Raw genomic sequence first — 13,917 nt, 5'->3', positions numbered from 1 at the left:
ATGGAAAATCTTATCCATGTATACCCAATAAATCTTCACTGCCATTCAGAAGGGAAAAACAGACATGACATCACATTACCCTTAGTATAGCTGCATTCACCCATTAGCATGTGTTATCATGAGGCTAATGCACGTAATGTTCGGACCTTTTCTCTGGAATTTTTCAAAAAGGAATACAGTGGAACTTGGTTAGTACGTTCCTCCTTGGTACGTTTTCCTCCTTAGTACGGCGATTTCTCTCGGTCCCGGTACCATCGGAACAAAATACAGGTAAAAGTATTTGGTTAGTACGTTTTAAAAAATTGCGCTTTCCTGGTTAGTACGCTCAATTGCTTGCCGTGACGCAACCCGCAATTTGTTCTCCAGTATCTTCTTAAGGGTCGTAAAGCTCCGAATTCATGATTTAATTTGTTATTACTAGCCATTAACATTCTTGCGTTCATTCCTCATATCTTTCTTCGACCGTGATTTATCCAAATGCATTTCTCAATTCTTCTGACGTGATGAATAATAAAATGCGGCCATTTATCAGGAATGTCTGACTATGCAAAACTGCAGCCAATGAGAAGCCCCAATTTTCCCCACCCCGAGCTCCTCACCTTCTGTTGCCTCTGGAGTGCCCACTGCGCAAAAATTTCACGAGTGGGCAATTGTTGCTATAGCACGAGTTATCATGATGAAGAAATGAGTCTTATCCAATTCCCACTTTATCTAAAGCAGTACTGCACGTACTCCATAAACTCGACGTCAATGCCACGGAGTACGTGCGTATTTGACTACTGCTGCGGGAGCAGACGATGCTCTGGATCTCCACGCGAAGCTTAGCTTAAAAATACTTGATCTCGGCACGAAAGCAGACGACATTAAACACATTTTTAAAGTAAATTTCAACTGTATAATATAAAATCTTCCTGTAATTACGTCGTAATCTAATAATCTTGCGTGTTATTATTCGATATAACAATCGATATGGCTTTATTCCAGAAGCGAATGTGTACGGCTGCTGCCATAATTTAAGGTTAATATAATTTTGTCCAATTTTTATGATGTTTAAAAACAACCAGTTGACGTACTCAGGGTTGTTGTTATATTCTCCGAGTATGCTGTGACAAAAAAGAAATGACTTAGCTTTACTTGTCCTCCTTCTATAAATACATATAGGATAAATTACGGGAGAAATACGCAGTTTTCATGTAATTGTCGTCGGGAAATCTATGAAACATTGTGATTTTTATTCACATGGTATTGTTTTCCAATGTAGCGCCCATTTTCTTTATTTTAAAGGTGAAAAGAGTTCAGGAAGGCGATCCTACGAGAACTACCAATAGTAATTGTAATTATGATGACTTTTCCACAGATTGCAATTACCCCGACTGCTATTTTTTCCTTTCCTCGTTAGCACGTTTTCCTGGTTAGTACGTTCATTTTTTGTGGTCCCTTCAGAAACGTACTAAACAAGTTCCACTGTATACCCACTGCTCCTAGCCATTGAGTAGTATCTCAAAAAATCATTCCATACTGGTATATCTCGAATTTCTTGTCCAGAAAATCATATCTGTAAAATTTGAGTTGTATAATTGTACATTTCTGAAATTCCGTCCATTGTTGACTGGTATTCTGATAGACGATTTTATGGCTCAAATTTTACAGATACAATTTTCTGGATTAGAAATTCAACACCTGCCTGTATGGAATGATTATTTGAGATACTACATTGTGGCAAGGAGCAGTCTATAGCAAATGCAGAAGCAAATGCAAAGATGCAAAAGCAGAACAGATGGTATTCTCTCTAAGCCCCACTTTGTATCATACCGGCACTTTAAAGCTACTAGGCTTTGACTTTGACTGCAGACTACTATGGGACTGTCATACTTCCTCTACAACTGTAAAATTGTCTAAAGCTATATACATGCTAAGAAAGCTGAAAACTCTCATTCCCACTGAATATCTTCGAGCAGTTTACTTTGCCATTTTTCACTGCCACTTAAACTATGGCATTGAGGTTTGGGGCCATTCTTCCTCCGCTAAAGAATTATTTATTCTACAGAAAAGAGCAATTAAAATCATTACGAATTCAAAAGCTATGGAACATTGTAAACCTCTATTCAAGGAGCTAGGCATGATGACATTGTATGGTCAATATATATTTAAATGTCTTATAAATATAAAAATGAACCTGGACAGACATAAAACTGGTAGTGACGTTCACCATCATAACACTAGGCTAAAAAATAATCTCATTCAGCCTCAATGTAGGCTGTCAACAACAAGCAAGTCTTTTGACCATGTAAAGCTGTGCCTTTTCAACCACCTACCCCGAGAGGCCAGAGACTGTTCATTACCCAAGTTTAAGCGTTGTCTCCACCTATGGATATGTAGCCAAGCTTTCTACTCTATGAATGAATATCTTGAATGCAGTACTCAGAATTGTATTATTTAGCTCTAGAATTTCATTGACTTTGACGAAGACTATTGCATTGTATTGTGTTTAACGTCGAATAAATCATTATTATTATTATTATATATAGGTTCCCTGTTGTAATTATCTATGCATTTGTCTGTGGTGACAGTGGATGCTGTGGAGCATTTGGACATAAGCCTGAATGCCCTTGGGGCTGAGGGTGTGGCAGTGTTCCTGATGAGCCTGCAACCTGCCCGTCTCAAGGTGCTCAATGTGTCTCGCACCCTCGGGCACCACCTGGGCACTCGCAAGGTGGCTCGTGAAGTGGCGCTTCTCTTCAGTCGAGACGAGATGAACCCCCCTTCCAATCTACTCGAGCTGGATCTGTCGCAAACCCTAGTCAATGATTCCGATCTCCTCGAGGTGATCAGGTGAGAGTATTTCAGAAGCATCTACAGACTGTTAGTCAATCATTTTTTCCATTGTTTTAAGTCTGATTTTTAGATGATAATTGACCTTACACAAGTCATTACAGTAGCAAGTTCAGGATATCCTTGACCAAGCCAATAATTCTTTCAGTATCTTAAGTATTCACGAATCCAATGGCCAATGATGGCTGTAGTACCATCACCATTGGAGAGGTGATTGGATGCAAAGAATTGTAATTGTTTCATGTTGACAATTGGTGTTTTTCTATTAATTTAGGGATGCCCTCAATAATCAAAGCCTTTGAGCTTGTAAAATATTGGGTGTTGGTCAGCAGCCTTTGGCTGAAGGCACAAAACTACTCAAATCTGATTGAGTAAAATCATGGAGGAATGGTTAAAAATTAATTTAAGTCAAAATGAATTTTTCTTTAGCCATATATCTGCACGCATATTCTGGAACCCTCTAACGGTTCGTACTTTCTACTAATGGACACGTTAACTGCGCTTTAAGGCACTCACTTTACAGGCATATTCCAAAACTCACTAACGTGAGGAAAGCCGTTACCGATACCGTTATTGGCGCTTTAAGCGAAAAATTGCATTCTGGGACTGGCATTAGCAAATAGCCTTAAAGCAGGGAACTTTAAGGGGCTAGTTATCATATAGTGCATATCTTCCTCGCTTCAAGAGCAAGATCGTAAGCGTTATTGGAGCTAATTATCACCAAAAAACTGATTATAGGTACGTGGAACTTTAGAATTTACTCTGTATATATACTGTGACTTGCATATTATCTCTTAAGGCCTATAAACCAATGGGGAACATGCACGCTTTTTGAAAGTACTAGAATAAGAAGATTCCTACCTCAAATGTGCTCGCCGAAACTTTCGCGGATGAATTATGTTTTTAGCTGAGTTTTGAGTATATAAAAAATAATCTTCATCGACTGCTTGAAAACACGTGACGGAGCGTGGGCGTGTTATATTACGGCACGGTATCCACTGATGACAGACTGAGGTAGTAGATAGAAAAACTGCCAATGTAGGGGCTCAAACGCAAATTTGGCGAATATAATTGCTGTTTTAACGTCAAACTTCGGATTTTGAATATATTGGGTTGCCAAGGCATTGTTGAAATAAATAAAGGAGATAGTTTTGGGAGATTTGGAAAGATTACATTGATTTAAGTTGATTGCAGATTGTGACCTACGTTACACACCTACATCATTTGCTCATTATCTATATTGTCAATGGGATATTATCAACGTAATTACATTTTAAAATAAGGGTTACCGTAGGGTTTTATCGAGTCGCCAGTTTTACTCAGATGACCACCAAATTTTGGATGAATCACTTATTTCACTTTGTAAACAACCCTATAAATATACCTATTATTCTGTCTATTATAGGATCAAATTATACGTAAAGTGGCTGATTACGAGAACAAATACTGATTATGATTAAACCACGAGGAAAAATAAGGAATGTAAAGGGTGGTCGACCTCTCGTCGCAAGGAGCCCGTAACAAGGATCATTCACGAAGTGTCTTTCGCCGATATCGTTCAAATTTGGTAGGGTAGTAGTGTTCCATAATAAAAGCACATTTTCAAAATTTCTCGTGCCCTTTAAGCCTTGTGACATAATAAACAGGATATAATAAAGGCAGTTGAGTTTTAGACCTTAAAGCGAGTGTGTCGTGATTTTTCTCCATCCTTCCCCTGTGAATCGGCGCACGCTACAGGAATACACGAGAAATATGAGGCCTTTGGCAAGGTAAATTCAATATTTATTACTGCGAGGCCCAAAGCGTTCGCTGCATGTCAAAGCAGAACCTAAAGTTTTAACTCGTTTTTGCTGTCGGTCTCGGTCCAAAAACAAGAACTCGAGTAAATACAGCGTAAATAGTATTTGAAACTTATTTCTTTGTATATCAAATGCTTTTTTATTTCTTTTTAACGATCATTTGGATCTCAATCTTGGACGATTCTCGAGCTTCATACATTCAGCGCCTTTCCATCTAATCCTTCCATTTACCCATCCCCTTTTCTTCTGTTTCATCCTTTCGCTACCCATATCCAGTGAAAAATCCAAGACAAGCAAGATGTCAAAATCAAAATAACTATTGGAGCCATACGTAAACAAAGAAGTCGCCAATACATGCCAGATAAACTAAATAATTTGTCACCTATTTCTTCCGTATCTGTAAAAGTAATGGAAAATGTTACCTTCCATCACGTAATATAAGTTATTTCTTCTTAGGTAAATATATTTCATGGTCTAGTTATCATTAGTCATAATAATAACATATATTAAAGATGGACACATGCACGTCTCACATTTCAGAATATTTAAATCGATATTTTAGTTTAAGATAAAGTTAGTACGCACAAGTAATAGTTTTCAAAATAAAAGTATGATAACTATAACAACAGTTACATTAGCGCCTTTTTAGCGCTTATTTTTTCTGGATCTTTCGTATTTCACTCTTCACTTGTTTTCTTCTTAGATTCCTATTGGTCGCAACGATCTACGCCACCAACATCAGTGACGTCTATGGCTAGGCCATTAGAGAGACGGATTCACGGACTTTCACTTAACCGCCCTGTCACCAGAATACGATGGCAAAGTGACTGCCGTTAGCTGTAAACCCTTCGCGCTTTAAGTAGCTCGCGTCCACCCGAGTTCTGGAATAAGGGTGCTGGGAAGCCATCTCATAAAATATTGATAACATTAATCCCAAACTTAATGGAGTCCATTAAAAATAACTACATAAAACCACATGTGCTCAAACAGATTTATTCACTTAATCACCTCTTCAAACCTTTGAGTGTAGGCCGCCAGGTCTATGACACTTTGTTAGGACTTGCAATGTGGATGGTATGATGAAAGTCATTTGAAAATGAGTCACTAAGTTCTAAGATATCCACTGCTATCGCCTGTCTTGTCAGATAACTTAATTGTCCATCAACAAATCTGAGTTTTGTGATAACATATGATTTCTTACATGCCTAAGGTATGAAATAATTTGGCTATTTGTGTGCTCAAAATCCAATAATTTCAGCACAATCACTTTCATGGTTGTGGTAAAAGATACCTTTGCCTGTTTCTTGTCCGTTGTCTTTTATAGTCTTCTAGGTTGGGACAAGTCAGGAAAGTCAGGAAATAGTCAGGAAAAAAAGTTTTGGTCAGGAAAATCAGGAAATCGTCAGGATGAGCGCCCGAAGAGTCAGGATGGATCGGATTGTGTGCCTTTTGCTGTGCCGCCGGCCACCGCACGCCGCACTGGCGGCAAGCGACAGCCGCAAGATGAGCCGAGAACGCCCGCGCCGCGCTGTCTCACCGCCTCCCTTCCCCTCGTGCTAACCCGTGCCGAACTGGGCTGCCGCCTTCACCGCCGAAGCAAGGAGTGCTGGCGTCGCTCTGCCTGCCGCTGCATGGCAAGGTTCTCGCATGTGTTCTAGCAATTCACCGCTTTACACGACGCAATTTTGATTGCGCCTTCGCACGTACGTCAGACTGCGCAATTCCGTGTACCGTGTAAAACGGCCTTTAGACACTCTTAACCCTCTCATGCATGCATGCATGCATGAAATCCTTTGGAGTAATCAAAAAATAAAATAAACATGTGACGAGTGCAAAAAGTGAAAAGGGTTGAAATTTTACATCGCTTGCTGCAGCGGTTCCAATTAGGCAAACGTTTAGCAAATAATTTAGACTATTGAAAAGGAACCAACTTCAATATTGAGCTCAGAGAGAATTCAGAAGAGTCAAAGCATTTTTAGAAAATTTCTAGAAAACATTCAGCAATGTGAGTCACTTAAAAATAACGATCATTGATTATAAAATAAATTTTGAAATTACCGATTGCTAATTCAGATGCACTATAATTGAATTCATATGCCTACTTTTAAAGCTCCTCTCGATCACCCGTCAGGTATGCTATCAGCTAAATAAAACTAAAACACATATATGCATATGCTTTTCACTAAGGATGACCATGTCATTGCAAAACGCTATTTTCTCACCATGCGTCTTGTCGTTCATTATCATGCTCTGGAAAAATTAGTTGATAATTGAGAATAGAGAAAAGTATAAAGTCTGAACGCAATGAAGATTACCAATAAATCTGGAGCAAAGTATCAATACCTGAATTAATGACTTTTGATCGGATAACCAGGCTAAAATCTCAAAAGTAAAAAGAATCCTTCACTTGGAAGAGGTTCTGATTCAATACAGTTGCAAGTACATATGACGTGAAAAGAAAAAAAATTGAAACGGTTTATCCTAATTTACCTTAGAAGTTTAGCAAGACTACCAATTTATAGCTTGTTCGAGTGAAGGAATAATTACCATAAAAAATATAGGTTTCTATCATGCGATTTACGATCTTTCCCGTGATGCCTGAGAAATATTTTTAATGCGCTAAAATATTTTTGAACTTCAATTATCACATGTTATGGGTTATTCTGCTCAGCCATTGCCTGGAAAATTGCTCTGTATTATTTAATGGCGTACAAAATAATAAAATTACAACTAGTTTTTAGTCTCACGTCTAGAAATGAGGTTGAATGATTTCTTACAATGGGGATACAGTGGAGGTCATGCCTTTCGGGTTGATGATGTAAAAACATAATTGTCTTTGCACGAATAAGTATGTTAGGTAATTTATCTCAAAAGTGGAAAAAAATCTAGCTTATCACATGTGATAGGAGCATCGCAAATCTTGTACATCACTTCTTTGGTATATATACATATTAATTTTGACCGATTCACTTTCAGCGATATTTTTTTAACGTGTGAGGGGTATTAAGAGGTTGTTGGTGCCGATTTGTATATCCATGAAATAAAAGGATTCCTAAATTCAAGTGCCCACGTGTAGTATGAGACGTTTCGTCCAGCTTTCTTCGTTTCTGACAGTTTGAGCACGTCGCCACTGTATAGCGGGAGGCCGGCATACACGGCAGTGTAACGCGCTCTTCTTCCACAAAAAGTCATTTTATCATTTGTGGACTACTGAGACCATTAACGGAGAAAGCGCAGGAAATATTGACTACATTGTGTTGAACGCATGGCGACGCAGCGTCTCAGGAACCTTAAATGAATTCTGTACTACCATACGACAATGCAATAGCAAAGTTGCATTGGGTCGTCTGTGACATAGTAGCGGCTTGGTAGGCTCATGCGCAGAAGCGAGTGAGGCAACCTTAGGCTCTAAACCTTGGCTCCACGGTCGCTCCTTTTCCGCGCCTTTCCCCCCACACCCCCCGCCATCCCACGCGCTCCCCGGGTCTACGCCCGCGGCGGGTCAACAATAACAGTGCGACGGTGACGAGTCCGGACGAGTCGGTGTGCCTGGAGAGCAGCGGAGGTTGCGTTTTCTTCATTGAAGGTAGGCTGTCATGAATATTAGCAAACTCACTGTCGTGTTATTTTATCCACTCCATTCGACTATTCATTGAAACTTAATGGTGCTGTAGTTCAAAATGAGATTGTATTATTTTCAGACCCGAATGCTGAGGCCCATTTCGTCTCTAGTCATGGTCGGGGGAAAGCAGACGTATTGGAACGAGGATTGGTCAAAGGAGCTTCATTTCAGCTGCTTCTCACCAAAGACTTCGACTGCATTAAAGCATGGATTGCCAGAAGGAAAACCAACATCTTTCTACTGCTCGGTGTGCTGCAAGACGAATCAACTCGGCAACATGGGTCGCGGTGCCCTGACTAAACACCTGTCATCAACCCACCACAATACTGCCGTCGAGAACAAGAAGAGCTGTTACGGGATCAAGATATTTTGTTTGCCTTCCGCTAAGAAGGTAAGTGATGGTGAGTTATTTGTAAAATCTTCGGGGTTTTCTGGTTCTCTACCCCAGCCTGATTTTTGTAGGTGACTACAGCAACTCCCTCTACCTCTACATCCGCGTCGGTGAACCCCACGGCGGCGGCACCTGGTTCCTCAGCATCGGGTGGGACTGCAGAAGACCCTCGGGACGATCCCGATGACCCCACACCAGCTTCACCTGCCTGCACATGTTCATGCCCATGTGCGCGATGTACCAACGAAGTTATCGCCGTCCCGAAGACTGCTGGTTTGCAAGGTCTTAACACCTGGTTAATGAAGCAAGATACTACCAAAGCTGAGATTTTGTGGTGTATCTATTGTGTAACGAGCCATACTTCTTTGTCTTCTGGGGGCAAGGCAGTGCAGTTATTTCCCACAATGTTCCCAGATAGTATGATTGCTGCAAAAATGGAATTGGGTCGGAACAAAATCGCCTATTCACTTGTACATGGTTTAGCCCCACATTTCCATGATGTTATCACATCTAAGTTAACCAAACTGGATTTTGTGGTAGTTTTATTTGACGAGAGTCTCAATAAGTGTAGCCAGAAGACTCAAATGGATCTTGCCATTAAATTTTGGTGTGATGATCAAAATGAAACGGTGACGAAATATTATGATTCAGTGTTCCTGGGTCGCTCAAGGGCGACTGATCTCATATCGGCATACTGCACAGCAATTCCTAGAAGTGTGCAGTCTCATGTGCTTATGGTTGGCATGGATGGCCCGAATGTTAATGTCAAGTTCCTGAAAGATCTCCAGATTTATATGAAAACAGAGTTTGGTGAGGATGAGCCACTGCTGCTGCTCATGGGGTCCTGTGGTTTGCACGTAGTTCATAATTCCTTCAAAGAGGGGGTTAGTAAGTGTGGCTGGAATATTGTCATGTTTCTCAGGGCCTTATACAATATATTTAAGAATGTGCCTGCCCGTCGCAGTAAGTATACAGAGTGGACAGGCTCTACTACTTTCCCAAATAAGTATTGTGCAGTGAGGTGGTTGAATAATGCACCTGGTGCCGATAATTGCATCAAAATATTGCCAAACGTAAAAACTTTTATTGAAAAAGTGAGAACTGGACCTGAAGAGGATAAAATAAAATCTGCCGGCTTCTTGTATGTTGCAAAAGCTGTTGAAGATAAGATGTTGGGGCCTAAGTTAGCCTTCTTCTCATATGTTGCAAGACTTGTTGAGCCATTCTTGACTACTTATCAAACCAATGACCCAATGGCGCCGTTCTTGCACACGGACCTGTCGAACTTAGTGTCGAACCTGCTTAGACATTTTGTCAAGAATGATTATGTAAATCGAAAGTCAGATGTATGTAAAGTTGACATTACCAATGAAGACAATCTGATTCCTGTGAAGAACTTCAATTTTAGTTTTTCTGTAAAGGACGCTCTCAAAAAAGTACAAGTATCTACTCCAGAAATGCTGAAGTTCAAGGAGGAGTGTGTGCTCCTGCTGAAGGCTATGGTTAGTAAAATTCTTGAAAAGGCTCCCTTGAATTACAAACTCTGCAGAGCCATAACTTTTTGTGACCCAGAACTGATTTCACATTCCAAAACTGCCGTTTCTACTCGACTGAACGGCTTCTTGGAACAACTGCACAGCCGCAATTGGCTTCCTGCAAGTGAGTGCGACACTATTTTGTCTGACTTTAAGGTGCTCTGTGACAAACAAGTATTTGCTAACGCCTGTCAAGAATATGATCGTCAGAGGCAGAGACTAGATCATTTCTGGAGAGGTATCTGGGATCGTTATAAGTGCTCAGATGGTTTAGTGAAAGTGATTAAAATGGCTCTGATCATAAGCCATGGCCAAGCTTTCATCGAGCGTGGCTTCTCCATCAATAAGGAGATAATAGTAGAGAACCAATTAGATATGTCTTTGGTGGCTCAGCGCCAAGTGTACGACTCAGTCAACGCTGCTGGTGGCGTAGAAAACATAAAAATATCTGCTGAAATGATCAACAGATTTCGGCACGCGCGCTCCGAGTATGAAGAAGCAAAGAAGCAGCGCCGATCTGAGGACGCTGAGGTCGAAAAAAAAAGGACCCATGAGAAGATGATTGGAACTGAAGTTAAGGAGCTTCAAGCCAAAAAGATGAAAGTGTTAGCATCAAGCCAGGAGGCTGATGCCATTGATGAAGAAATAAAAAAGTTGACTGGTACTTTCTAACTTAACAATGGAGTTTCTAACTTAGACAATTTGTGAAGTGCACTTTAAATTAATAGTGATTTTTTTGTTCACCAAGTTTTTTTTACTGTTTTGACTAATGATTAAGTCACAGTGATTGCTAGTCCAAAGTGGCCATATTTTGTTTGGAAAGTCAATATGAAAGAACTATGATAATTTGTGAAGTGTACTTAAAATGAGGAAATAGTGATTTTTTTGTTCACCTTGTTTTTTTTACTGTTTTGACTAATGATTAAGTCACAGTGATTGCTAGTCCACAGTGGCCATTTTTTGTTTGGAAAGTCACTATGAAAGAACTATTATTATGTGTGAAGTGTACTTAAAATAAGTAAATTGTGATTGTTTTGTTCACCTTGTTTTTTACGGTTTTGACTAATGATTAAGTCACAATGATTGCTAGTCCACGGTGGCCATATTTTGTTTGGAAAGTCACTATGAAAGAACTATGATAATTTGTGAAGTGTACTTAAAATAAGGAAATAGTGATTTTTTTGTTCACCTTGTTTTTTTTTTACTGTTTTGACTAATGATTAAGTCACAGTGATTGCTAGTCCACAGTGGCCATTTTTTGTTTGGAAAGTCACTATGAAAGAACTATTATTATGTGTGAAGTGTACTTAAAATAAGTAAATTGTGATTGTTTTGTTCACCTTGTTTTTTTTACTGTTTTGACTAATGATTAAGTCACAATGATTGCTAGTCCACAGTGGCCATATTTTGTTTGGAAAGTACCAAAGTACCTAACGTGTAGTACTGTACAGTAGTAACATTTCTTGTAAGTTTTTCTGATATTACAATTAAAAAATACTGAAGTGTTGCATATTTTGAGCTATTTCCTTGTATATGACCTCTTATGGCATCTTTCTTCATGCGTTAAAACTTATGGCGAACGCTAGAAAAAGTCAGGATATATCAAGATTTTGGTCAGGAAAAAGTCAGGAAAAGTCAGGATGGGAGGAAATTGAGATCTTGTCCCAACCTAGAGTCTTCATTACATTATGCAAAGGTTTCTTACTTGACTTTTAGAAATAGAATATTCAGACTTTTTCTCTTAAGTCACCATCTCTAGTTGTCCTTGCTCTTGTTTCTCAGTGTGTTGGAGCAGAGCCGCGTGCTGGAGAGGCTCCAGCTGGAATGCAATCCGGACTTGACGTCACTTTCCCTGCGAAGGCTGCTGCAGCGTGGACCGCTATGGCCCAACCTCTCCATCTCGCTTGATGGCTGCGCCAAGATCTTTGAGCACCTGGAGGGCAGCACTCAAGGCTGGGTGATGGGTGGTCTGTCCCGAATCACCCTATCTGTAGGACGGTGCGCAAACGAGGATGCCGTGGAGAGCCTGGTGGGTATGTGGTCGAGGAGGGATGGCTCTGTGGTGAAAAGGGACAGCCCGTTTGGGCGCCTGACGCTCGACTCCACCCTTGGTGCTGCTGCTCTGTGATCGACTCTAGTTGTCAAAGCCTCACAAAGGTTGAAGAAGAGTGGGATTTCAGGAAAACTGGCAAAGAAATACCCTAAGGCTGTGGAGAAGCCTTTTTCAGTGAGGTGGCTTACGGAGTGCAATTATTTTGGCTAGGTCTCCTACAATCGCTTTGGGAGCACTTGGATTGTAATTTAAGCGTAACCTATCTTGACTCTCCATCTCTTGTGCCTCAAGTGTGCTTTTTTGTGAACTGGCTGTGATTGATGAAAACGAAATGTATTCTATATGTTCATACTATGTTGTTGTAAATGCATTTTAATGATAAAATTATGTTGATTCAACATCAATGTTCCACTGGAGTGATCTGAAGCTGTTTCCATGGCAACAAATCTGTCCTGAGATACAAAAAAAGGCACCAACCATTTCTCAAAATAGAGAATGACCTTGATAATGCAGGTTTGTTAGCCTCTTGGCTTGTTGCGGGCTTACTACTTTGAATTAGAAAAATGCAAAAAATTTACCCTTGGATGTAGGTTTATTCCTCATAAAGTCATTTTAATCATTCTATAGAAAATTAAGGTTCTTCAACACTCTGTTGATAGCGTTGTTTTTACTTTATTGCCAACTATTAATTTTTTTACCTGCCTAGAAATTCTAGAAGATGCATACATAATTCCCATGCTCCATGCTCAACTCCACCAAGTTTAGCTCATTACAATCATTAAATTAATAGAAAATTCAACAGCGATGCAAGCAACACTGAATAACCTCTATGAACTGATTTTTGTATTTCCCCAGACAAAGTGGAATCATTGGTGAATTTGGCTGTAAATGGTCAAGCTGATCAAAAATTTTATACAAAAGGAGAGTGGGAAAGGGTAAGGGCAAATGAAGTCTTTCGTCGGAGAAAAGTTAGGGTATTTGAATTTGGAAGGGAATCTCATAACAGCTCTGTAATAATGTGTAGGTGCATGTGTGAGATTGTTCTGCATCTCCTGATGAAGGCTTTGAAAGTTATGCTGTAATAGGTTCAAATCAGAGATGTCATAACATTATGCCTGCCTGAGTTTTCCCAAGTAACATTTTTGGTTGGCCCTCTGTTGGCAGATGGTGGGACACAGCGGTTGGCCCATGGTATGATTTGGCCACCTCGCCAACCGTATCCCAACCAACGATTCCCCAACGATGGGCCAACAGAGCATTACAGTCGGGCCTTCGTATTCCCAACCCAAGGCCAACAAATCTCCAACGATACACCGTTGGCCCTTTTAAATTCTGCCATCCGTTTCCCAACAAAAGCTATATTTTACTGGCATTTCTTATTTTTATAGAATGAGAGTTAAATTAATTTGCCTTCTCACTTGATATGATACCGGTAGATAGAATCTTTACCTTTAACTCCCTATAAATCAAAATGAAATTAAATACATTAACAATCAATGCTATAGGACAAAGTAAGGTTACAGTGGTTAAAAGTGGAAAACAAAAAATCAATATCAGTTCAGAAGGTCCCCAACTTTTATTTTCACAAATTAGGACAATTTTTATTAGGACAAAAGTAGGAAAATTTCAACAGCACCTTTCCATATTACAATATGGCACACACAAAAACTGTCCATCTTCTTTGT

The 13,917-nt window shown here is 39.9% G+C and overlaps 1 protein-coding gene across 1 annotated transcript in view; it reads left to right on the top strand.

Annotated features, from left to right (window-relative positions):
• The window catches only part of LOC124154461 (tonsoku-like protein), a 62,100-nt gene extending 49,450 nt beyond the window's left edge, over positions 1-12,650 (top strand). The window contains exons 23-24 of the mRNA XM_046528209.1: positions 2,571-2,832; positions 11,962-12,650. Coding sequence (XP_046384165.1) covers positions 2,571-2,832; positions 11,962-12,307 — 608 coding nt within the window. The 3' untranslated portion in view covers positions 12,308-12,650. The remainder of the gene's footprint in view (positions 1-2,570; positions 2,833-11,961) is intronic.
• The last annotated feature ends 1,267 nt before the right edge of the window (positions 12,651-13,917 follow it).

This window comes from Ischnura elegans, chromosome 2 (genome assembly GCF_921293095.1).
Source record: "Ischnura elegans chromosome 2, ioIscEleg1.1, whole genome shotgun sequence".
NCBI lineage: Eukaryota > Metazoa > Arthropoda > Insecta > Odonata > Coenagrionidae > Ischnura > Ischnura elegans.
The sequence above is the reverse complement of the archived record's forward strand: the minus strand, read 5'-3'. Positions and strand labels throughout refer to the sequence as shown.